Genomic DNA, 26,411 nt, shown 5'->3' with positions numbered 1-26,411 from the left:
ATAACATTATGAATATGTTTATTCACTATTGTAGATTGTACAGACTGAGCAATACATACAGTATGACACCTAACTTCTATTCATGAATGCATTCTTGTATGAAAAACACAGATATGAGGAGGGGAGCTCACTAAATTGGTGATATTTTTACTTCAGCCATCTGAAAATGGAAAAGAAGATGAGAAATTTTTTTATCTCCAGATTCTTATCAGCCAGTGAAATATTACAAAGGAATTGTACTTTTGAAATTAAAACCAAGTTCTGTGTTCTGTAATATAAGGAACACACTTCTAATTGAAGGCTTGTGTAGGCCATAGTAATATCCATCTTTTAGAATAAGGTGACTTGGTTTGTAGAACAGTGCACACCTGTATCTGATCCATCCCCTGACTGTGCACTGTTTACACCTCATCATTTGGAAGAACCCATTGATCCCTGAGAACTACAGGCGAGGATCACCTTATTGTGTACAGTTGATAGCAGACTGAGATTTCTAAGTCATATATTATTCAAAACATCTGTTCCATGGCTTCTGGGTGAATGAAATTTCATAACAGAGTGCTAGAACATCATAAATGATCCATAAGTACTTGAAGATTTATTTAAAGAGAAGAAGAGAATGTTTAGTTTTTTTTCTGATGCTGTTGCTTGGGTCACTTCAGGATCTCTTTCCACAGCAGTCTGATACTCAGCCAAAGCTCTAAGAATGTTCAGTGAATGAATTTTACTCTTTTTATGAGTTAATCAGACTATAGGAGGATTAGGTTTCATTGATCTGTGAAGAGTAGAACTCTGAAGCTGAGTGCTGTACTGCAAATGAAGACAATGTGTATTCTGCAGCTGTTGGGTGGAACACTCTGTAGGTGTTATGTTCACTTGATATATAATGTACTCTAATCCTATTTTTGTTTGTTGATATCTTGTCTGTATGACTAAGTTATTAGTGAAATATTAAGACATCATTAGCATTGTATTCAAGTTTATTTTCCCTTTATATCCTATATTTTTGTTTTACAAAATAGTATGTTCTGTTCCATATGAATTTATAATGCATTTATAATCATTGCATCTTTTTGATAGTTTGTTCAACTTACCACTATGTAGTTACCTTCTTTGTTTCTTCTAACTGATTTTGGAGTGTGCTTTTCATATATGATCATATATGGTCACCATCATGACTCAGAAAGAAGAAAACAAACAACAGCAATAGCAACAACATAAAATACAAACTACATAAATACAGTAATAATTAATTACACTCAACAACACCTAAAACAGCAGTAACCATAGATAAGGGGAAAAATAAATTAACAAGAAAGTCGAAAGTTAATAAAAGAAAAAATATCTTAAGAAGGAAAATTATAGAAGGAAAATAAATAGGAAGATTGGGAAATTAAAAAAATATGTAAAGAAATGGAAAAATGAGAAAATTCTTATAAAGAATTTTAAAAATAAATTAATTAAATAGTAAAAGAATATAATAATATAAATGATTTAAAATGTGTCAAAAAATCTTCCCATGTGAAATATTTACAGTGGAGACACCTGTTTCCAGGTGATCTAATATTTGAACGCATCAGGTATGGGGAATTAGTAGCCTGCAAAAGAAACCAATTGTAGTTCCTCTCACTTCCCATTAAATGTTCTGGGATTTGGTGTGATATGCTGGCTGCACTGTGGCTTCATTTCCTGCCATGGAGGGTAAGGAAATGTTGATGGAGCAGGCCATAATCACATTGGAGGGATTTTGTTTACAAATCTGGAAGCTTTGCAAAAGTCAGAGTTATCACAATCCATTCCTTCAATGATTTTGTGGATCCCACTATTGGGCACACACTTGTTCCAGAGGCCTCTAGTCATTGATGCTGGAAGTGTCCTAGAATGGTGAATCCTTAAATGCCTGTGAAAAGTGGTATAAGCAATCAAATCATTGAGTTCCATCCTGGAGAGGGGATATGCGAAGGGGTGAATGATCAGATGTGTTCTCTGAGCTCTCTCCCCTATGTGCAAGTATGTCAATGGAATCACTCTTCTTCACAGAGGGAAGGACCACTTCCTAATGAAACTTCTAGGGCCTTTTCTGCCACTCAATCCTCTCAGTATGTTTGCAGCAGGCACTCTCCCTATCTGAGATTTTAGAGTACATTAGTACTCCATCCCACCATGGTAGCAAGGTGACCCAGGGATCTTGAATTGATTGATTCATATTTTCTAATTCCAGTACAGTTTATCCCCTACAATAGGCCCCTCTCATGATAGGTTCTTATTGTAGCACTCTGAGGGCTTGCTGAGCATTGGCATTAATTGTCTAAAGCTCTCTGGTTGTGTAGGAGGACTTCTCTCAGAACAATTCCCCAAATTTAATCTACAGTTTGTAATAACCATGTGTGTCTCCTACAGCAGGTAAGACTGCTGCTCTTCTGACACCATCTGGGTTGTCTGCACTCTTCAGCTTACCTTATGCTTGCAGGTTGCCTCCATCACCAGGCAGCTAAAGTTGAACTTGTAAATTGCTTTGTACTTTTCTCTGGGCTGCCTTAATGCTCCTCTGAGTTATTTAGAATTCCTATCATTTTTTTGTAAATTAGTCCCAAGTCCTCCCTTTCTCTTCTGAGAATACGGTTTCCCCTGTGATACCTGACTCTTTTCATTCTCAGACACAACAAAAGTAATTCTATTCTGCTATTTGCCTCCTCATTAAGAACTCCTATTTTTGAATAACAACTCTTGATAGGAAATTCAAGCCATTATTTAAATTATTTGGGGAAAAAGTTGTGGTGAGCCGTTTCTGTGAACTGTGGCCGCCATTACAAGATGGTGCTGGTTTCCCCTGTAGTCTGTGACAAACAACTCCTTATCAGAATGAGTTGGCACGGTGTGACTTGGCACCCTATGAGAAAAGTCCACGTGGCAGTTGTGCATTGGGGCTTTATCTGCTTTATTAAGGCTGGGGCACACGGGAGTAGTGTTCGAGAGAGAAACAAGCTAAAAGACATGTCTAAACAAAGGCCTGAATAAACTGCTGAAGGAAGAATCCTGTGTCGTGTTTCCTTTGCTGGCGAGGGGACGCGGCAAAAAGTAACATTCTATGATTCCTGAGCAATGTCCACATGTGCAATCATCTTTTGGAGAGGTTGCTAAATCTACCTAAAGTGAACACAAATTTGAAATTGAATATTCAGATCTGAACTCTGAAATAAAGAATCATCAGTGAAATATTTTGAGGTAAACCATTGTCTGCCTTGTGATCCATTTATTTTTTAGTCTCAATGCCTATATAATTTATTTTTTCTTGGATTCATAGTGGTCACCAGAGACTTCTGATGATCTAATCCCAGTTCCTTAATCCATGCACTGTGCTCTCATCCTTCCAAATGCCAAACCATTGACACTTGAGCATGCATGCTTTATAAGAAACCAATTCAGATGCTGGCACATTACATTAAATCTTAGAAATCACTGAGAGAAAAGATACTTTCAACTATTCAAAGTATAAATATTGACATGTCTAGAAATGTTTTATCACACCTTATGAAGAACTCTGCCAATAACAAGTTTAACTCTGATAGGACCTACCTAACTTCTACCTGAGACTACTTACTAAATTACAGTGGATATAATTCCATTTTTTTAGAGAGAGAGAGAGAGAGAGAGAGAGAGAGAGAGAGAGAGAGAGAGTTTTTAATATTTATTTTTCAGTTTTCAGTGGACATAACATCTTTATTTTATTTTTATGTGGTACTGAGGATTGAACCCAGCGCCCTGCACATGCCAGGTGAGTTCATTACTGCTTGAGCCACATCCCCAGCCCATAATTCCATTTTTTTACACAATTAATTCTTCTACTTGTTTTGTTAGGAATTAAGACTTTGCTGCTGCCCTGGTGTGATGACTTCATGTCTTCTCCAGCAAAATCTGTATTCTGAGGCTTAATTGGGAGAAGGGAGTAGATGCATTGTCCTCACTCCTCTGTAATAATAATACAAATTAAAATGACCTTGTAGTCACAAGGTTACAAATCCACACTTGATGTCAATATACCAGTTTCAGACAGAAACGAGAGCATTCTAATTATAATACTTAAAGTAAAAATTTTAATAAACTTGATCAATGCTTTTGATATTCATTCCATTTTGAAGGATTACTTTGGAAAAATAATCACTGATTATGTTATTCTCTTCAGCAAGGATTCCCTGCTGAACTTCTTCAGGACATAAAATTACTATCACATTGCTTTTCCTTACCTATAGCCAGACATCTACCCAAGGTCTGAACTCATGCTTCAAATCCCTTCCTGATTAGTTTAGATAGATATATAATGTATTTTTCCAACTCAACTTATAAAAAACAAAATAACTTCTCAAAAAGAAATAAAAGAAAAAGGCAAAAAATGCTCAAATCTCTGGATAACTTCCATTTTTTATTTTAAACTTATGACAATACTATCATACTTCTAAATTACCATTCTTTCCTCTGTAACAGGAAATATGATGTAAAGAACTCTGATTATGTTAGTCTAAATAACCTAGTTTTATCTCATTCTCATACTATTTAGTGGACTCTTTCTTCATCCCTAAATGGGAAATAAATATAAATTGTCAGTTTTTGACATATGGAATTTTTATTTCATTAACAAATGTTAACTTAGTTGGAATTTTTTCAGTGAACTAAAAGTTTTTGAGGATAAAATTGTAAAAAGGAAGCCTAGTATTTTTCTACTTCAGTTCATATTCAGTGGATAGTTAATTATAGCTCCCATTAAAAAAGGAGGTAGAGAAATGCAAATCAAAACCACCCTAAGATACCATCTCACTCCAGTAAGATTGGCAGCCATTATGAAGTCAAACAACAATAAGTGTTGGCGAGGATGTGGGGAAAAGGGTACACTTGTACACTGCTGGTGGGACTGCAAAATGGTGAGGCCAATTTGGAAAGCAGTATGGAGATTCTTGGGAAAGCTGGGAATGGATCCACCATTTGACCCAGCTATCGCCCTTCTCGGACTATTCCCTGAGGACCTTAAAAGAGCGCACTATAGGGATACGGCCACATCAATGATTATAGCGGCACAATTCACAATAGCTAGACTGTGGAACCAACCTAGATGCCCTTCAATAGATGAATGGATAAAAAAAATGTGGCATCTATATACAATGGAGTATTATGCAGCACTAAGAAATGACAAAATCATAGAATTTGCAGGGAAATGGATGGCATTAGAGCAGATTATGCTAAGTGAAGCTAGCCAAGCCCTAAAAAACAAATGCCAAATGTCTCCTTTGATATAAAGAGAGCAACTAAGAACAAAACAGGAAGGAAGAGCATGAGGAAAAGACTAACAATAAACAAAGACGAATGGGGGGAGAGAAAGGGAAAGAGAAGGGAAAGGATATGCAAATGGTAGGAGAACTTCAATGATACACCAAAGTATAAGAGGTTATGATGGGCAAGGGGGGGGGAGAAAAAAGGGAGAGAATTGAACAACAGCAGAGGAGGCAGTGAGGGAAGGTGGGAGGGGAGGGAGGGGGGATAGTAGGGGTTAGGAAAGGTAGCAGATTAAGACAGTCACTAATATGCCATTAGGTAAAAATGTGAGTATGTAACAGATATGATTCTGCTATCTGTATTTGGGGTAGAAATGGGAGTTCAAAACCCAATAGAGTCAAATATATGAAAGATGATTTATCAAGAGCTCTGTAATGTTTGGAACAATCAATAAAAAAAAGAAAAAAAAGGAGGTAGACTGACAGAGGCAAATATACAGACAAACACAAAAGTATCTTTTTTTTTAAGAGAGAGAGAGAGAGAGTTTTAATATTTATTTTTTAGTTTTCGGTGGACACAACATCCTTATTTTATTTTTTTGTGTGGTTCTGAGAATCGAACCCAGCGCCCCGTGCATGCCAGGCGAGCGTGCTATCGCTTGAGCCACATCCCCAGCCTCCAGGTATCTTTTTAATATGAAGAATAATATATTCATATATAGGGAAAAAGTATATTACACACCACACACACAGAAATAGTTCTATAAATACATATTCATTTCTTTTTTTTTTTTTTGGCTATCTACAAAAGCTTTATTATTATTTTTTTTGAATCTTTCAATCACAGAATTGATCAGAAAAATCTTGGTAAGAAAAATACAGCTCATGACTTCTTCTCTTTCTTCTGGCCCAAAGAGTCTGAGTTACTAATATCCCAAGGACAGGAAAAGTTGATGGGCATTTTTGGTGAAATTTGGGGGGACAACTCAGAAGATGATTGACATATAAGCCATCAGACAAACTGCTGCTTCAGCAAACTTTGTTCTAAGTGTGATTCTGTTAAATATAAAGTAAGAATGTATCTCAGTTTTTTTTTATCTTGTGTTAATTCAAGAAACATTGATTAGAAGTCTCCTATGTGCCAGGCTTGGTGTTGAATACTGGAGATAGAATGATAAATAAGATGTAGTTCCTGGCCTTAATTTGATTATGGTTGCATTGAAAGAGATATAAACAAGGGATTTCAATGTGGTCCAGCTTTGCCTGCTTTTAAATTTTATATGAATGGACCAATTATGCAAATATTCTTTTATATATGGTTGATTTTCTCAATATTATGTTGGTGACATTCATCCATGCTGTTTAACCATGGTTTATTCTTTCTTTATGATATATTACATTCTTATTATGGAACTATACCACATTTTATTTACTCATTCTTCTATGGGTGGAATTTGAGTTGTTTCCTGTTTGGGCTGTTATAAATACCATCCCTATGAACATTCCTATGTGTGTATTGGTGAACGTGTGCATTCATCTCTATTAGTTATATGTCTAGGAATGGAATTTCTGGAGCATAAGGAATGCATATGCTCAGCTCTCTCTCTATCTTGTAGATTCTTTTTTTTTTAATCTTTTTTTTTAATTGGTCGTTCATAACATTACATAGTTCTTAATACATCATATTACACGGTTTGATTCAAGTGGATTATGAACTCCCGCTTTTACCCCGTATACAAATTGCTGTATCACATCAGTTACCCTTCCATTGATTGACATATTGCCTTTCTAGTGTCTGATGTATTCTGCTGTCTGTCCTATTGTCTACTATCCCCCCTCCCCTCCCCTCCCCTCCCCTCCCCTTTTCTCTCTCTACCCCTTCTACTGTAAATCATTTCTTCCATTTGTATTCTCTTGTCTTACCCCTCCTTTCCTCTTATATGACATTTTGTATAACCCTGAGGATCGCCATCCATTTCCATGCGATTTCCCTTCTCACTCTCATCCTTTCCCTCCCACCTCTCATCCCTGTTTACTGTAAATATTCTTCTCAAGCTCTTCGTCCCTACCCTGTCCTTGTTTACACCCCTTATATCAAAGGAGTCATTTGGTATTTGTTTTTTAAAGATTGACTAGCTTCACTTAGCATAATCTGCTCTAATGCCATCCAATTCCCTCCAAATTCTATGATTTTGTCATTTTTTAATGCAGAGTAATACTCCATAGTGTATAAATGCCACATTTTTTTTATCCATTCATCTATTGAAGGGCATCTAGGCTGGTTCCACAGTCTTGCTATCGTGAATTGAGCTGCTATGAACATCGATGTAGCAGTGTCCCTGTAGCATGCTCTTGTTAGGGCTTTAGGGAATAGACCAAGAAGGGGAATAGCTGGGTCAAATGGTGGTTCCATTCCCAGCTTTCCGAGAAATCTCCATACTGCTTTCCAAATTGGCTGCACCAATTTGCAGTCCCACCAGCAATGAACAAGAGTGCCCTTTTCCCCACATCCTCTCCAGCACTTATTGTTGTCTGACTTCCTAATGGCTGCCAGTCTTACTGGAGTGAGATGGTATCTTAGGGTAGTTTTGATTTGCATTTCTCTGACTGCTAGCGATGGTGAGCATTTTTTCATGTACTTGTATGTCCTCCTCTGAGAAGTGTCTGTTCAGGTCCTTGGCCCATTTATTGATTGGGTTATTTGTTATCTTATTGTCTAATTTTTTGAGTTCTTTGTATATTCTGGTTATTAGGGCTCTATCTGAAGTGTGTGGAGTAAAGATTTGTTCCCAGGATGTAGACTCCCTGTTTATCTCTCTTATTGTTTCTTTTGCTGAGAAGAAACTTTTTAGTTTGAGTAAGTCCCATTTGTTGATTCTAGTTGTTAACTCTTGCGCTATGGGTGTCCTATTGAGGAATTTGGAGCCCAATCCCACAGCGTGTAGATCATAACCAACTTTTTCTTCTATCAGATGCCGTGTCTCTGATTTAATATCAAGCTCCTTGATCCATTTTGAGTTAACTTTTGTGCATGGCGAGAGATAGGGATTCAGATTCATTTTGGTGCAAATGGATTTCCAGTTTTCCCAGCACCATATGTTGAAGATGCTATCCTTCCTCCATTGCATGCTTTTAGCCCCTTTATCAAATATAAGATAGTTGTAGTTTTGTGGATTGGTTACTGTGTCCTCTATTCTGTACCATTGGTCCACCCGCCTGTTTTGGTACCAGTACCATGCTGTTTTTGTTACTATTGCTCTGTAGTATAGTTTGAAGTCTGGTATCACTATACCGCCTGATTCACACTTCCTGCTTAGTATTGTTTTTGCTATTCTGGGTCTTTTATTATTCCATATGAATTTCATGATTCTTTTATCTATTTCTACAAGATATGCTGTTGGGATTTTGATTGGCATTGCATTGAACTTATAGAGAACTTTTGGTAATATCGCCATTTTGATGATGTTAGTTCTGCCTATCCATGAGCAGGGTATGTTTTTCCATCTTCTAAGGTCTTCTTCTATGTCTTTCTTTAGGGTTCTGTAATTTTCATTGTATAAATCTTTCACCTCTTTTGTTAGGTTGATTCCCAAGTATTTTATTTTTTTGGGGGGATATTGTGAATGGAGTAGTTGTCCTCATTTCCATTTCAGAGGATTTGTCGCTGATATACAGGAATGCCTTTGATTTATGCGTGTTGATCTTATATCCTGCCACTTTGCTGAATTCATTTATTAGCTCTAATAGCTTCTTTGTAGACCCTTTTGGGTCTGCTAGGTATAGAATCATATCATCTGCAAATAGTGATAATTTAAGTTCTTCTTTTCCTATTTTTATGCCTTTAATTTCTTTTGACTGTCTAATTGCTCTGGCCAGTGTTTCGAGGACTATGTTGAACAGAAGTGGTGAGAGAGGGCATCCCTGTCTTGTACCAGATCTTAGAGGGAATGCCTTCAATTTTTCTCCATTCAGAATGATGGTGGCCTGTGGCTCATCATAGATTGCTTTTACAATGTTGAGGTATGATCCTGTTATCCCTAATTTTTCTAGCGTTTTGAACATAAAGGGATGCTGTACTTTGTCGAATGCTTTTTCTGCATCTATTGAGATGATCATATGGTTCTTATTTTTAAGTCTATTGATGTGGTGAATAACATTTATTGATTTCCGTATATTAAACCAGCCTTGCCTCCCAGGGATGAATCCTACTTGATCATGATGTATAATTTTTTTGATATGTATTTGAATCCGATTCGCCAGAATTTTATTGAGGATTTTTGAGTCAAGGTTCATTAGAGATATTGGTCTGTAGTTTTCCTTCTTTGATGTGTCTTTGTCTGGTTTCGGAATCAGGGTGATGTTGGCCTTGTAGAATGAATTTGGAAGTTCTCCCTCTTTTTCTATTTCCTGAAATAGCTTGAAAAGTATTGGTGTTAGTTCCTCTTTAAAGGTTTTGTAAAACTCTGCTGTATACCCATCCGGTCCTGGGCTTTTCTTAGTTGGTAGTCTTTTGATGGTTTCTTCTATTTCCTCTATTGTTACTGGTCTGTTTAGGTTGTCTATATCCTCCTGGCTCAATCTGGGCAGATCATAGGACTCAAGGAATTTATCTATGCCTTCACTATCTTCTATTTTATTGGAGTATAAAGATTCAAAGTAATTTCTGATTATCTTCTGTATTTCTGAGGTGTCTGTTGTGATATTGCCTTTTTCATCCCGTATGCTAGTAATTTGGGTTCTCTCTCTTCTTCTCTTCGTTAGCATGGCTAAGGGTCTGTCAATTTTATTTATTTTTTCAAAGAACCAGCTTTTAGTTTTGTCAATTTTTTCAATTGTTTCTTTTGTTTCAATTTCATTAATTTCAGCTCTGATTTTAATTATTTCTTGCCTTCTACTTCTTTTGCTGTTGTTTTGCTCTTCTGTTTCTAGGATTTTGAGATGAAGTATGAGATCATTTATTTGTTGTTTTTTTCTTTTTTTGAGGAATGAACTCCAAGCAATGAATTTTCCTCTTAGAACTGCTTTCAATGTGTCCCATAGATTCCGATATGTTGTGTCTGTGTTTTCATTTAACTCTAGGAATTTTTTAATTTCCTCCTTGATGTCTTCTAAAACCCATTGATCACTCAGCAACCTATTGTTCATTCTCCAGGTGATGCTTGATTTTTCCTTTCTTCTTTTATCATTGATTTTCAGTTTCATTCCATTATGATCAGATAAGATGCATGGTATTATCTCTACCCCTTTGTATTGTCTAAGAGTTGCCCTGTGACATAGTATATGGTCTATTTTTGAGAAGGTTCCATGTGCTGCTGAGAAAAAAGTGTAGCTACTTGATGTTGGGTGGTATAGTCTATATATGTCAATTAAGTCTAGGTTGTTAATTGTGTTATTGAGTTCTATAGTTTCCTTATTTAACTTTTGTTTGGAAGATCTGTCCAGTGGTGAGAGAGGTGTGTTGAAGTCTCCCATGATTCTTGTATGTTGGTCTATTAGACTCTTGAACTTGAGAAGAGTTTGCTTGATGAACACAGCTGCACCATTATTTGGGGCATATATATTTATGATTGTTATGTCTTGTTGGTGTATGGTTCCCTTGAGCAGTATGAAGTGTCCTTCTATATCCCTTTTGATTAGCTTTGGCTTGAAATCTATTTTATTAGATATGAGTATGGACACTCCTGCTTGTTTCCGCGGTCCATATGAGTGATATGATTTTTCCCAACCTTTCACCTTCAGTCTATGTATATCTTTTCCTATCAAATGCGTCTCCTGTAGGCAGCATATTGTTGGGTCTTGTTTTTTGATCCATTCTACTAGCCTGTGTCTCTTAATTGGTGAGTTTAAGCCATTAACATTTAGGGTTATTATTGAGATATGGTTTGTTCTTCTATCCATATTTGTTTATTGATGTTACTAAACCTGATTTGTTATCCTCTTTGACTACTTTCCCCCCTTTACTGTCCTACCTCCCATTGTTGGTTTTCAATGTTATTTTCCATTTCCTCTTCCTGTAATGTTTTGCCAAGGATTTTTTGAAGAGATGGTTTTCTAGCTGCGAATTCTTTTAACTTTTGTTTATTGTGGAAGGTTTTAATTTCATCTTCTAACCTGAAGCTTAATTTCGCCGGATACACGATTCTTGGTTGGAGCCCATTGTCTTTCAGTGTTTGAAATATGTTATTCCAGGATCTTCTAGCTTTCAGAGTCTGTGTCGAGAGATCAGCTGTTATCCTGATTGGTTTACCCCTAAATGTAATCTGCTTTCTTTCTCTTGCAGCTTTTAAAATTCTCTCCTTATTCTGTATGTTGGACATCTTCATTATAATGTGTCTAGGTGTGGATCTCTTATGATTTTGCACATTCGGCATCCTGTAGGCTTCTAGGATTTGGGATTCTGTCTCAATCTTCAATTCTGGGAAGTTTTCTCGTATTATTTCACTGAATAGACTGTTTATTCCTTTGGAATGGAGCTCTGTGCATTCCTGTATCCCAATGACTCTTAAATTTGGTCTTTTGATATTGTCCCATAATTCTTGGATGTTCTGCTCATGGTTTCTTAGCAGACTTGCTGAGCTGTCTATGTTCTTTTCCAGTTGAAATACTTTGTCTTCATTGTCTGATGTTCTCTCTTCTAAGTGATCTATTCTGCTGGTAGTATTCTCAATTGAGTTTTTAAGTTGGTTTATTGTTTCCTGCATTTCTAGAATTTCAATTTGTTTGTTTTTTATTACCTCTATCTCCCTGTGAAGTTGATCTTTCACTTCCTGGATTTGTTTGTCAATGTGATCTTTCATTGTCTGATTTTGCTGTCTCATGTCTTCCTTGAGACTCCAGATCATCTGAAGCATATATATCCTGAACTCTTTATCTGATATTCCATCTGTTGCAGCTATTACCTCTTCTAAAGTAGAGTTGACCTGCATTGCTTGTGGTCCGTTCTTTCCTTGTCTTTTCATACTGCTCGCGTTTCTTTCTGCTTGGTGCAACTGTTGTGTTTTGAAATTTACCCCCTATTTATTTATGTTGCTCTTGTATACTTGAAAAGTCTCCCTTGCAGGTGCGGGTGGCGGCTGTGCCCCTACTCCAATTGGGGTGACGTGTCTACCACGCTGGCGGCTCTCTGGGCCTGTTCCGGGAGTGGAAGGCGGCTCTGCTCTGTCCCTATTCCAATTGGGGTGTCGTGACTACAATGCTGGCAGGTCGCTGAGCCTGTTCCGGGCGTGGGTGGTGGGCTTGGCTGGCGGGATTCCACCTAATGGCAGTCCCTAATCTCCCTGCTTGCTAATTAATGGCTTCTCTGAGGCGCCACGCCTTCTGTAGCTGCGGGGCAGGCCGCGCGAATCAGTTGGCCTGGATCTCTGGGGTCCTGCTGCTGGCTGTTTTGATGTTGCAAGCTGTTGGAGAGTGGTGGTGTATTCTTCAGCTTTCCCGGATGGTGGCCGCTGACTGCCTGGGTGGAGTGTCTGCTGTGGGGGATGGGACTGTACCGCTTCCTTCCCCTTCTGAGATCCCGTGCTCGGCCCAAGGGTCCGTGTGGGCTTGGCTGGTGGGATTCCACCTAATGGCCTTCCCTAACCTCCCTGCTTGCTAATTAATGGCTTCACTGAGGCGCCACGCCTTCTGTAGCCGCAGGGCAGGCCACGCGAATCAGTTGGCCTGGATCTCCGGGGCCCTGCTGCAGGCTGCTGGGACATATTCATTTCTTGAGTCAATAATTCAGAATTGACCTTTATAATTCCTCCTAAATTTGTCTTCACATGCCTGCTCAAGGAATTCCCATTCTGATACCAACTCTTTAATCCATTACCCACACCCTGGGAAAAGAAAAGCTCTCAAGCATGTCTAAGACATGTAGCTACCAATTCTAAGCCAATATATTAATTTTGTTAGTTAATTTTTTCCAAAGGATTTGTGCGTTTAGATGGTGGATATGGACCCTGCTCTGGGCGAGTGGAAGTGAATTCTGGAGGAGAGTGGATTCCAGTATCTGATGGGAATTTCACATTATCCACAGCCCAGGTCATCTGTGCAGAGCTGGGGTGTGGCAAGGCTGCATCTGTCCTGGGGAACCTGCCTTTCAGAGAGGACAGTGAACGGGTTTGGGCTGAAGAGTTCCAGTGTGAGAGGCAGAGGCCTGGCCTCTGGTTCTGCCCCAGAGTGCCCTGTCCTGGAGGCAGCTGCCCCCACAGAGGGGCTCTGCAATTTGTCTGCTCAAGTGAGAATCACAGCAGGATGTTAACCGCCCTATTCTACAGGGGTAAGAAAAATGTGTGATGTTGCTAAAACTCTGTCTTCTACCAGGATACACAGAAGTTTGGCTCATGAAAAATGGCAGCTCTCAGTGTGAAGGTAAAGTGGAGATGAAGACCTCTGGAGGCTGGAGAACACTCTGTGCCTCCCACTGGAATATGGCCAATGTCAATGTAGTTTGCCGTCAGCTGGGCTGTGGAGTCGCCATCTCCACCCCAAAGGGAGCATATTTTGTTGAAGGAGGAGATGAGATCTGGAGAGACCGATTTCACTGCTCAGGGTCTGAGTCCTTCCTGTGGAATTGCCCTGTGACTGCCCTGGGTGTTCCTGCCTGTGCCCATGGAAACACAGCCTCTGTGGTCTGCTCAGGTAAGAGAGGTCAGGGTTGAATGGTACTTGAGTGACATGTCTCTAAGAGCAGAGAGCATGGAGAGCTGACTTTAAAAATGAGACATTCTGGGCTAGGGTTCTGGCTAAGTGGTAGAGCGTTTGTGTAGCATGTGCAAGGAACTGGGTTTGATCATTAGCATCACATATAAATAAATAAAAATAAAAGCTCATCAAGAACTAATTTTTTTTAATTGAATGTGACATGGGATCATGATCTAATCATGAAACAGAAAAGTGATATTAAGTGGAAAATTATTTTTTAAAAAATTATGTGGGGTCCTGTGATTCTTCTCAATGATCATTCATCTTTCAGGCCCTCTCAAGGGGTACAAAGAGGAGTAGTTTTTAAATAAGCACTATTATTTTTTGAAATTCATAGAGAACAATGTATAGCAATGAATGAAAGCTTTGTCAAGTTCCTCACCTTGGAACATCAGAGAGCTTCAGTGGCTCCCAGAAGTCACCTGCACATCCCTTTAGTCATTGTGTTCTCCTCTCCTCCAAAGAAGACCATTCAAATGTTTGTTGCCAAAGAAAATTTTGTCAGCTTTTGACTTTTATGTAAAATCATGCAGTATCTTCTCTTGTTGTATCTACTTTGACTCCACATTGTGTTTAGAATTCACCCATTTTACTATTTGTAGCAGAACTTCAATTATTATTATTATTATTATTATTATTATTATTATTTTGCTGTTGATTTTTCTGCTGAATGACCACATGATCATGTATTGATACATTAAGATTACCAACATTAAGATTTGATGCTTGTGACTTCCCAAATAATGATCGTACATTTTAACATGACAATAGCTTGTGGTGCAAATATGTATGTCGTTCTATCAGGTTTGTACCCCTTGTGCTTTTACTTTCACTCTCTTAATATGGTAGTCTTTCAGGTGCCAAATATTCTTAATGAAGCACAGCTTATCAACATTTTTTGTTCACTAAACACAACATTTACACCATGAGATCATAAAGATATTCTCCCAGGTTGTCTTATATGTGCTTAATTATTTTTCTTTTGCATATAATTGTACAATATCTGGGGTTAATATTGTATAGGTGTGTATGATGTGAAGAAAAGTTTCACATTAGTATTTGTACAGTAAATTGACTCAGCATATTTTACTGAAAGAGCTTTTCCCCTCCACAAGGTCACCTTTGAGATAAACAGTGTAGATTTTCCTACTCATTCTATACTCTGTTCCATTCAATTCTATTGTTTGTGTATTCGTACAGTCCAATTGTGTAGCTTCTCTTGCCTAATGCATTAGTCATTATTTGTCATATGCATTTCCCATAAATGTTAGAAACAACTTAATATATATAATATAAATAAAAGCATGATGGTATTTAGGTTGACATTGGATTTGAATTACACATGAATATGGAGGTACTTGACTTCCAAAGTATATCAAATTTCTCTCATAGATCATTCATAGCTTTTATGATGTTTACTTCTAGATATATTCAATGCCATTAATGTTTCTTTTGGTGAAATATCCTAGGAATGTCTTCAAATTGTTTTCTCCTTTATTTTTAGTATGTGTTTGGGGAGTTGGTTTTTCTTTTTTATTTTTTTCATTTATTTATTTTTGTTAATTTAATAATTCTGAAATAGTTTCACAGATAGTATAAAATTTCCAAGTAACCCTAATCATATTTAAAATGCCACTATTTTACTATATTCCATCCTTCTGCTCCATTTATGCATAAATTTATCAAATCTTTCTGAATGATTAGTTAAGAATAGGTGAGTAGGTGGATAATGTAATGTGTCCCATTACTCCTAAAATGTTTTCAAGAATTTCATATGTAATCACAGCATTGTTGCCAATTCCATAATATAATCATATAGTGTTTTAGTCTTGTTCAGAATATTACTAATTTTCCTAAATAAGTTATTCACAGTAAAAAAATGTGTGATAATGTGCTGCATTCAGTTCTCATGTTTAGTTAACTATCTTACTATGAAACTCTTTAAATTTTCTTGGTATGCCTTGGTAATGACATTTTTGAAGAATACAAGTCAATAATTATATGAAAAGTTCTCTTTTTGAGCTATGACAATAAGCAAAAATAAGTAAGTAATAAGAGAAATTGTAAATCAATGTTTGAGTCTGTTACATAAATGAAAACCGGCTTTGACTTTTTTCCAAAGTAGAAATTTAAACTATATATGTTAGAAAAATTAATCACAAAACATGTATTTTTTAAGTTCATGCACAAGAATTTTTAGACCACATTGGACATATCTAGTGCTATAAATATTACCTACCCTGTACCAATCTCCTCTCTATTTTCCAGTGGACTCCTTTTTGCTTCCACTTCCAAGGATAGAGGACTTGGGTACTTGTCTTTCTCTATGTGGTTTATTAACTAAACACAATGTTTTCCAGTTCCATCTGTTTTGATGCAAATGACAGGATTTCATTATTCTTTATGGCTGTCTATGTAACATCTATACTTCATAATTTTTTTCTTTCAGTAAGCACTTGGAGTGATTCCATACCATAGCTATTAATAATAGTGCCACAACGAGTATGGGAATGTAAGATTCCTGTGTTTCATAGTAAATGTAATCTTGGTGCCTATCACTGTATAATAAATTTCCCCAAAAAATAATAATTAAAATAAAAATTATATTTTATTTTTCTCATGATTTATAGATTAATAAATTTGGCAAGGGCTCTGGGCAGTTGCCTCTTGTGGTCTCTCTTGAGGTTCCCTTGGATCTCATCTGCATGTGAGGTCATTGAAGACTTGACCAAGCTGGGAAGCCAGGAAAGCTCATTCACATGGCTGGTAGCTTGAAGTTCACCTGGGGTTGCTGATAGAACCACCTGCAATTGCTCTCTCCCACATGATAGTCTCTACAGAATAGATTTCCCATTAAGCAAACATCCTACTAAGTCAAGAGAAGAAGGCCTGACATTCTGAGCTAGGTTTCTAAGTAAAGTCGTGTAGACTACCCCATATTCTATTGCTTATAGACAACTCAACACTGACAGCCAGATTGGAGGGAAGGAGGAATGGATAGAGTGTGAAAGATTTTGTGAATATTTTTAAACACTATAAGTGTATTAAATATCCTACTCTATGTTTTTTCTATTTTTACTTCAGCACTATCAAACCAAAGGTCAAATGTTTTCTGTGATATGTGAAAGCTAACCTACAATAAGAAGAGGGGAAGTGAAGGGAAGAACAGAAATCCAGTACATTAGAAAATGGGCTATATAGGGAAGGGAGAGGGATAGGAAAAGAACAGTGGAAAGAATCTGACATAGTTTTCCCAAGTGTATGCATGAAAACATCACAATGAATCCCACCATCATGTACATCAATACGAATGTAACTCTAACTAGAATAAGATATATTCCATGTTTTTATGATTGTTTAAAATGGATTCTTATGTCACATATAACTAAAAAGAGTCATAATTTATTTAAAAAATCATGGCCCTAAGTATCTAAAACTTGTAGAGCATTAAGAATATTAGATTATTTCACCATCTCTCTTGATTCCCTATTATATTTCTTATCCTATTGTATTTCTATGCTTCATTCTGTATTTTCCCATGTTCTTCCACTTACTATTTCTATTTTGAAGAGCATCTACAGTATTGTTAGACTCATCCACTAGTTCTTATTTTTATCTACTGACTTTTGAAAATAACATATGACTCTAAAATATTTATTGGATTTTTGTTAATCATTTCTCTGCCAAGATGCACATCATATGAAACCTTCAGAAAGGTATTTTGCCTCTTCTGTGCCGTCTAATTAGTGTAGATAATCTTAAGTAAAAGTTGTTCAAGTGTTTAGAAATGTGCACCATCTAAAAAAAACAAAGACAAACAAACAAACAAAAAACCCTCTTCTTTCGGTTCACAGAATATGATGCAAGATTTCCAGATGCTCATCAGAATTTCACCTCTTTGGTCCAAACTAAATTACACACGTGTATTTCCAGGGAAATGAGGCAACATGCTGATATTTTTCAGAATCTCACCTACTAATTTTGAATGAAAAATGGCTAAAGGGAGAAATACCTGATTCTAGTTTTCACTTTTCTCTAAATTTGACTCTAAAAGTCTTGATGCCTAATATGCACTAATATGTCCCACTTTCCTAAACTCATTCCTAAGTGTGTGCTTAAAACAAAAAAGTCTGACATAACAAAAAGCAGAAATCTCCATTAGAAGATCAGCTCTGAAGATAGAAAATGAATGCTCCTTTGCAACAGCTTTCACCTCAGATGCCATCACTAGATTATTATGTACTTTAATTCAGGTTCCTTTTCTCTTAACTCATTTGGTAGGAAACCAGACCCAGCTGCTGCCCCAGTGCAAGGACTCCTGGTCTGACCCAGCAGATTCTGCAGCCTCAGAGGGCCACACTACCAACTGCTTAGGTGAGCAAGGATCCAAGCACAAGAGCCTTCCCATTCCTTGTGTAAATGCCCACTGACATGACCCTGTGTCTTCTCAGACAGCAGACAGCTCCGCCTGGTGGATGGGGGCAGTCACTGTGCAGGGAGAGTGGAGATCCTGCAGCAGGGCTCCTGGGGCTCCATCTGTGATGACAGCTGGGACCTGAGTGATGCCCACGTGGTGTGCAGACAGCTGGGCTGTGGAGTGGCCCTGGAGGCCACCGTCTCTGTTCACTTTGGAGAGGGATCAGGGCCCATCTGGTTGGATGACCTTAACTGCACAGGAGAGGAGGCCTATGTGTGGCAGTGCCCTTCCCAGGGCTGGGGGCAGCACAACTGCAGTCACAAGGAGGACGTAGGGGTCATCTGCTCAGGTCTGTGGTGCATACTGTGTGCAGGTGGGGGAGGGCAGGGGAAGGTCTGCAAGGTGGTGTCTGAGCCCTGGGGGAGGGGTTGGGCAGGAATTGATAGGGTAGGGGAGGAGGAGGCTCCTCTTACAATTTCTGTTATTTCATCAGAGGAAAAGAAGAGGTCCTTCCATTTCCTTCTGGAGCAGCTGAGCTTCTGCTCCTTCCTTCTCAACACTGTCCCCTGTCACAGTCATTCTCTACAGTGGCCATTTAAAGCAGTCATCACTCTTCTGTGACCTGCAGGTGCAACATCTTGACCCACTGAATTAGTTTTCTATTTCTGCTGTAACAAGTTACCATAGATTGAGTGACTCAAAAAAAAAAAACACAAATTTATCATTTTACAATGTGTAGGTTAGAAGACTGACCTGGGTCAGTCTGGGCTATAAAGAAGGAGTGAGCAGGATGCAACCGCTAAGGCCTTAGGAAGACTCATTTCCTTCCTTATGGAGCTTTTAGACATTGCCTGAATTCCTTGTCTCATGGCCCCTTCCTTCTTCAAACCAACAGCAGTGCAATTCTCTGACCATCATTCCATGAACCCATCTCGCTCTGATGAGAGCTAGAAAGAATTATCTGCTTTTGGGGACACAGGTCTAAGGATATGAATACATTTTGCTCACCTATGAATCCAGGATGATACAGGATAATAAAAAAAAGATTCTCTTCTTAATTATCTCACAAAATCCTTTTGCAATGGGTAAAATATTCACAGGCTCCCAGGATCAGGGAGTGAGCATATTTGGAGCTCCACTATTATGCCATACCTATGTCAGCCATCCTTTTCTAGGGTCTGTCAAATGATTAGTCAGAGAGTAGATAAAGAGTTTATTTACTGCAGAGCCCCCAGGTCAATGTTTCTGTCTATTGATTTGCTAATATTACATTTGTGTAAAAACAGAAAGAGCATTAAAATTTAGCAAAACAGGTTAAAGGGTCAAAATTTCCATTCCTTCACCTAGTGGGCACTTCCTCAGCAGAGTCAGCAATGAGCACTCACTACTTAGGAATAAAGGAAAAACAGCAGTAGGAGTTCAGTGCTCACTTAGACCTGATGTCCCCCTTTCTTTCTATTTCAGAGTTCCTGGCCCTCAGGCTGGTGAGCGAGGACCAGGAGTGTGCTGGGTGGCTGGAGGTTTTCTACAACAACACCTGGGGCAGTGTCTGCCACAGCCCCATGGAAGCTGTGACCTTGTCCATGATCTGCAGACAGCTTGGCTGTGGGGACACTGGGACCCTGGATTTCCTGGTTCCTTCCAGGGAAGGTTCTAGACCCCACTGGGTGGATGGAATTCACTGTCGGGAAACTGATACCTCTCTCTGGCAGTGTCCTTCTGAGCCCTGGAGACACCAATCTTGCTCTCCAGAGGAGGAAGCTCATATCACATGTACAGGTGACCTACTGTCTATTTCTATGTGTTTGTCCTATAACTGTAGGCTGTTGTCAGGAAAGGTTCATATATGCACACATAATGGATGCATTGAAATAAATGTACAGAATGAATACTGGATAGAGATTACTTGATTCACTTCTTTAAATTCTGTTTGAAAGGCAGATGCTAGGAAACCTGCTATGATGGCAATTTATATGAAAAGTACCAAGAGACTGAACTGAGTAAATGGGAGCATGAAGTTACACTCTGATGGACATTCTTCGAAATTAGCTAATGCAGTCTCAGATTATAGTAATTAATCTGTATTTCCTTAGTGAGAGGGCAAATGATTAGACCTCAGTAATACGCATTGCTTGCCAAGTGTTATCAATTTGTTCCCACCAACACAATCAACTCTTGATAGGTATCATGGTGATCATTTATTCCTGATGAGTAAATTGAGGTTTAGAGTAAATACTTCATTTTCCTCACAATTTCAATAGAGTGAATGGCAACTTGAGGAATCCAATACAATGGGCTGTTTACTCTGGAATCCACTACAGATTAGTTTGTTGATGATAAGTAATTGAGGGATTTGTAGGTAAAAACTGAATTCCAGGCAGGAAGAGAGACACAAGAAGAAAATATTGTGCATGCTCTCATGGAGTTTGCACTCTAGCGTGACTACACAACCACACATAAATTTGAATGTCATGAATGCATGGAAGGTGCTGTGCAAATATGTTCATTGAGGAAGACAGTAATCATATTTAACTTGAGACCTAAATAAGAAGATCTAAATAAGGTGCAGGAAGAACATAGAGCATTTCGTCAGTGTAACTACTGAGGTGGTAGGAGCATGGTGGCCTTGAGGGACTGATAAATTTTATCATAAGCAAAGCAGGAAGAGTGTGGGGAGAGTGATACCTGATTACCTGGATGGGTAAGAATTACTAGAGGCCTCTCCAAGGCATGGCCCCAATAGCAATCCTGTTGAAAGGTGTTTCTTGGTCATTTCATCTGATACATCATGTGGAAGTGCTATGAAATGAGGAGCCTGGTCTTGCTTTATTTTCTTCTTGAATTGATCTCCTCACAGTCCCAGTGGTCTTAGTTGATACTCTCTCCTATGAGCTTTTCCCATATGCTATTGAAAACTAACTTGCCCACTTCATCCCTCTGTCAGAAAACATTCCATGGTGCCTGTTGCAAATTGGAGTCTATTATCTTCCAACTAATTAAAACCTATAACATTCACTTCAGTTTTGTGTTTTAATAAAAACCTGGCTGTCTTCTGAAAACAATAATGTCCTTATCATTTAACGGCTCCATGATTCCCTTTCAACAGGATATTTCTGGGCCAAATATTAGAAGAAAAATATTTCTTCTTTCTGTTGTCATTTTAAACAATTTTTAATGATTTTTAAATTGATCTTCTTTAAAAATAACTGACAGTGGAATGCATTACATTTCTTATTACACATATAGAGCACAATTTTTCATATCTCTATTTGTATATAAAGTATGTTGACACCAATTCATTTCTTTATACATGTATTTTGGATGATGATGTCCATCACATTCCACAATCCTTGCTAATCCCTTGCCCTCTCTCTTTCCCTCCCACCACTCTGGCCTATCTAGAATTCATCTATTCCTCCCATGCTCCCCCTCTCTACCCCACTATAAGTCAGCCTCCTTGTATCAGAGAAAATATTCAGCATTTGATTTTTGGGGATTGGCTAACTTAACTTAGCATTATCTTCTCCAATGCCATCCATTTACCTGCAAATGCCATGATTTTGATCACTTTTATTGCTGAGTAAAATTTCATTGTGTATATATGCCACATTTTTTTTATCCATTCATCCACTGAAGGGCATCTAGGTCAGCTCCACAGTTTAGCTAATGTGAATTGTGCCGCTAGAAGACCCAAAAAGTTCCACCAGTAAATTTAAACAATTTTTTTCTTTTTCTTTATGTTCAGCTACTTGAAATTTACCCCATGAGGTGGCACCAGCTACCAGTTCTGTTGGTGTCAATATCCAGTCTGCACACTCCCATCATCCATGAAGGCTGCTATACCAGGCTCACCACATTCCTCTTTCTCCTGTTCCTGGTGCTGCCAGCATCATTGAACACAACTGAAAAAACATCCTGGCCTCTCCATTCCTGAATTTCTCCCTTATTCCTCCATACCCCATCTCCCTGTATGACCGCACTATTGACCACCACTAACTGTACATCTTGAGATCTTGATTGCACTTTCCTTCTCTATTGCCTCTTCTCCTTATGCACATATTCGTAATGATCCTTTTCCATATATTTCATCCTCATGCAGATTCCAAGTGTTTTCCCTTAACAGTTTTTCAGTTTTCCACTCCATGATGGCACATGTTCTTCTTACCCTGATTAGACAACATGATTCCCCATTATAATCCTCCCCCTCCAAGTACACTCAACTCCCTGATCTCCTCTGTCAGTGAAAGACAAGAATATTATTACCACTAAGTTACTCCCATTGGGATATTAATTCACTAATTGGGTTAAGAGTCTCATAACCCAATCATTTATCCTCTAAAATTTCTTGCATTGTCTCATACAGAGCTTTTGGGGAACACCTCACATCCAAACCATAACATCCACCAAGGCTTGATCAGGACTAGGTCATGGTTACAATAAGGTACTACTTTACTCAGGTGGCTGGAGGTGTAGCTCAGTGACAAAGGACACCCAACATGTTTGAGGTTCTTGGCTTAATCACCATCATGACTCAGAAAGAAGAAAATGAATAAAGGAGTACCAACCACATAAACATAAATCAGCTATATAAATACAGTAATAATCAAATAAACTCAATAACAACTATGAAAGTAGTAACAATAGATAAGGGAAAAATAAATGTAGAATGAACAAAAAGTAAATTAATAAAAGGAATATTAATTCAAAAAGGAAGATTGAATAAGAAAATACAAAAAGAAGAAGGGGAATAAAAAATTAGAAGAAAACTAGTTTATATAAAAAAGATGAAAAAGAAGAAAGAAAAATCCATTTAAAGAATTTTAAAATGCATTAAATACATAGTATTAAGGAAAATATAATAATGTGTACATTGAAAAAGAAAAAAGTGTGTCAAAATTTTCTCCTACACAAAATACTTGCATGCAGAAATATCTCTTTTGTTCACTTAACATTTGAATCTATCAGATATATAGGATAAACTAGGCTAAAAAGGAAACCAATTCTAGTTCCTTTGAATTCCCATCAAATGGAGCTAGGTGTGATATGTTGCCTGCACTGTGCTCCTCAGTTCCTACCGTGAAGGTTAAGGAATATTGATGGGACAGGCCATCATCCTGCTAGAGAGGTTCTGTGTCAAATAGTGGGGGCATAGCAAAAGTCAAAGTCACCACAAGCCCTACCTTCAGTGTTTCTGGAAACAACATGTAGAAAAACTCTGCTCCAGAGACCCCATTCCCATGGGGGCATACCAAGTGTCTTAGCCATAGTGAATCCCTGGAATGCCTGTGAAAAGTGGTGTAAACATCAAACCCTGGAGCTCCACCCTGAGATGGGGCACAGGAATGGGGTTAATCACCAGATGTTGTCTCAGCTCTCAGACCTGGAATACTCCTTTTCACATAGAAAAGGCCTACATATTAATGAGGCCTCTAGTCCCTTCTCTGCTACTATCTCAGCATGTTTGTGGAATTCAGTCTTCTTGAGACTATAGGTGCTCACTACCTCCACCCTGTCACTGTGGAGGGGTGACCCAGGGACTTCAAATTATGATTACTTCATATTTTGTAATCCTAACACAGTTTAGCCCATATAATAGGATCCTTCTCAAAATGGCTCCCAGTAATAGCACTCTGAGAACTTGCTGAGCAATGAGATGAACTCCTCCTATAAAGCTCTCTTGTTGTACTGAAGGAGTCCCTCTCAAAACAACTCCCCAAATTCATCTAAAGCTTATCAGAACCATGTGTTTCTTCCACATGTAAGATATCTGTAGTTGAAGTTGTTAATTGCTTTGTAGTTTTATCTGGGCTGCCTTAATGCTTCTCCATCTCATTGACACTTCTTGTCATTTTTTTATTGGTTCCTGGTATTTTTCCTCTTTCTCTTCTCAGAATAGAGCTTCCCCCTGTGTTCCCTGACTCTTGTCATTCACAGAGCCACAAAAAGTGTACTTCTATTCTGCTATTTGCCTCCTCATCAAGAACTCCTGGTAGGAAGTCCAAGCACAGATTAAAAATATTTGGGGGAAAGTAGCATTCTATGATTCATAGGGGCATTTGGGCAATGTCAATATATGACATCATCTATACAGGAAGGTTGCCCAAAAGTTACCTAAAGCAAACACAAATTTGAAATTAAATATCCATATTTGAACTATGAAGCCTAGAATCATTAGTGAAATATATTGCATTAACTATGGTTTGTCTTATGATCCATTAATTTTTCAGTCTTAATGCCTATATAATTACATTTTCCCCCTGAATTCATAGCTGTCACCTGAGACTTCTAATGATCTCATCCCCATTTCCTACTCCATCTCCTGTACTTTCATCATTTCAAATCTCTGGCCATAAATACCATATGTATGTGCTTTATAAGAAGCCAATGTAGATACTGCCCCATTACATTAATTCTTATAAATCATTCAGAAAAGACACTTTCAGCTACTCAAATTATGAATCTCAGCATTTCTCAAATAGTTTTGTCACATCATATGCAGAACTCTACCAACAGCAAGTTTTACTCTGATCAGATCTACGTAATAATTTCTACATGAGATTACTCACTTGATTACATTGTGTTTAATACCATTTCTTATTCTTTCACAACTAATTCTCCCACATTATGGTAGAAACTGAGACTTACCTACTGCCCAAGTGTAATGAATGATTTCATGTCTTACACAGCAAGCTCTGTGTTCTGAAAATAGATCTGCCAACTGCTTGGTTGGAGGAGGGAGTGCCACATGACAAAAGAACTCTTATCAGCCAGTGCAGTGGCACAGATCTGTAATCCCAGCTGTTCTGGAGGCTGAGGCACAAGGATTTTGAGTTCAAAGCCAGCCTCAGCAAAATGAGGCCCTAAGCAACTCAATGAGACCCTGTCTCTAAGTAAAACATAAATAGGGCTGGGGATATGGCTCAGTGGTTGAGTGCCCCTGAATTCAATCCCCAGTACACCGCTGCCCCCCAAAAAGAACCCTTCTCATTCTCTTTGTATTTTTTTAATTTATTTTTATTTTTATTTTTATTATTGGTTCGTTCAAAACATTACATAGTTCTTAATACATCATATTACACGGTTTGATTCAAGTGGGTTATGAACTCCCACTTTTACCCCGTATACAGATTGCTGAATCACATCAGTTACACTTCCATTGATTGACATATTGCCTTTCTAGTGTCTGATGTATTCTGCTGTCTGTCCTATTCTCTACTATCCCCCCTCCCCTCCCCTCCCCTTTTCTCTCTCTACCCCTTCTACTGTAAATCATTTCTTCCATTTGTATTCTCTTGTCTTACCCCTCCTTTCCTCTTATATGTCATTTTGTATAACCCTGAGGATCGCCTTCCATTTCCATGCGATTTCCCTTCTCACTCCCTTTCCCTCCCACCTCTCATCCCTGTTTAATGTAAATCTTCTTCTCAAGCTCTTCGTCCCTACCCTGTCCTTGTTTACTCCCCTTATATCAAAGGAGTCATTTGGTATTTGTTTTTTAAAGATTGACTAGCTACACTTAGCATAATCTGCTCTAATGCCATCCATTTCCCTCCAAATTCTATGATTTTGTCATTTTTTAATGCAGAGTAATACTCCATAGTGTATAAATGCCACATTTTTTTTTATCCATTCATCTATTGAAGGACATCTAGGCTGATTCCACAGTCTTGCTATCGTGAATTGAGCTGCTATGAACATCGATGTAGCAGTGTCCCTGTAGCATGCTCTTATTAGGTCTTTAGGGAATAGACCAAGAAGGGGAATAGCTGGGTCAAATGGTGGTTCCATTCCCAGCTTTCCAAGAAATCTCCATACTGCTTTCCAAATTGGCTGCACCAATTTGCAGTCCCACCAGCAATGAACAAGAGTGCCCTATTCCCCGCATCCTCTCCAGCACTTATTGTTGTTTGACTTCCTAATGGCTGCCAATCTTACTGGAGTGAGATGGTATCTTAGGGTAGTTTTGATTTGCATTTCTCTGACTGCTAGCGATGGTGAGCATTTTTTCATGTATTTATTGATTGATTGTATGTCCTCCTCTGAGA

The 26,411-nt window shown here is 38.2% G+C and overlaps 1 protein-coding gene across 1 annotated transcript in view; it reads left to right on the top strand.

Annotated features, from left to right (window-relative positions):
- LOC113177347 (scavenger receptor cysteine-rich domain-containing protein DMBT1-like) overlaps positions 1-26,411 on the top strand; it is a 183,070-nt gene that overhangs the window by 12,174 nt on the left and 144,485 nt on the right. Inside the window, 5 exon segments of the mRNA XM_077799079.1 lie at positions 13,174-13,482; positions 13,569-13,886; positions 18,231-18,323; positions 18,401-18,715; positions 19,831-20,145. Of these exon segments, the coding sequence (XP_077655205.1) occupies positions 13,174-13,482; positions 13,569-13,886; positions 18,231-18,323; positions 18,401-18,715; positions 19,831-20,145 (1,350 nt within the window).

This window comes from Urocitellus parryii, chromosome 5, assembly GCF_045843805.1.
Source record: "Urocitellus parryii isolate mUroPar1 chromosome 5, mUroPar1.hap1, whole genome shotgun sequence".
Classification (NCBI taxonomy): Eukaryota; Metazoa; Chordata; class Mammalia; order Rodentia; family Sciuridae; genus Urocitellus; species Urocitellus parryii.
This window is presented reverse-complemented; position numbering and strand designations above follow the sequence as displayed.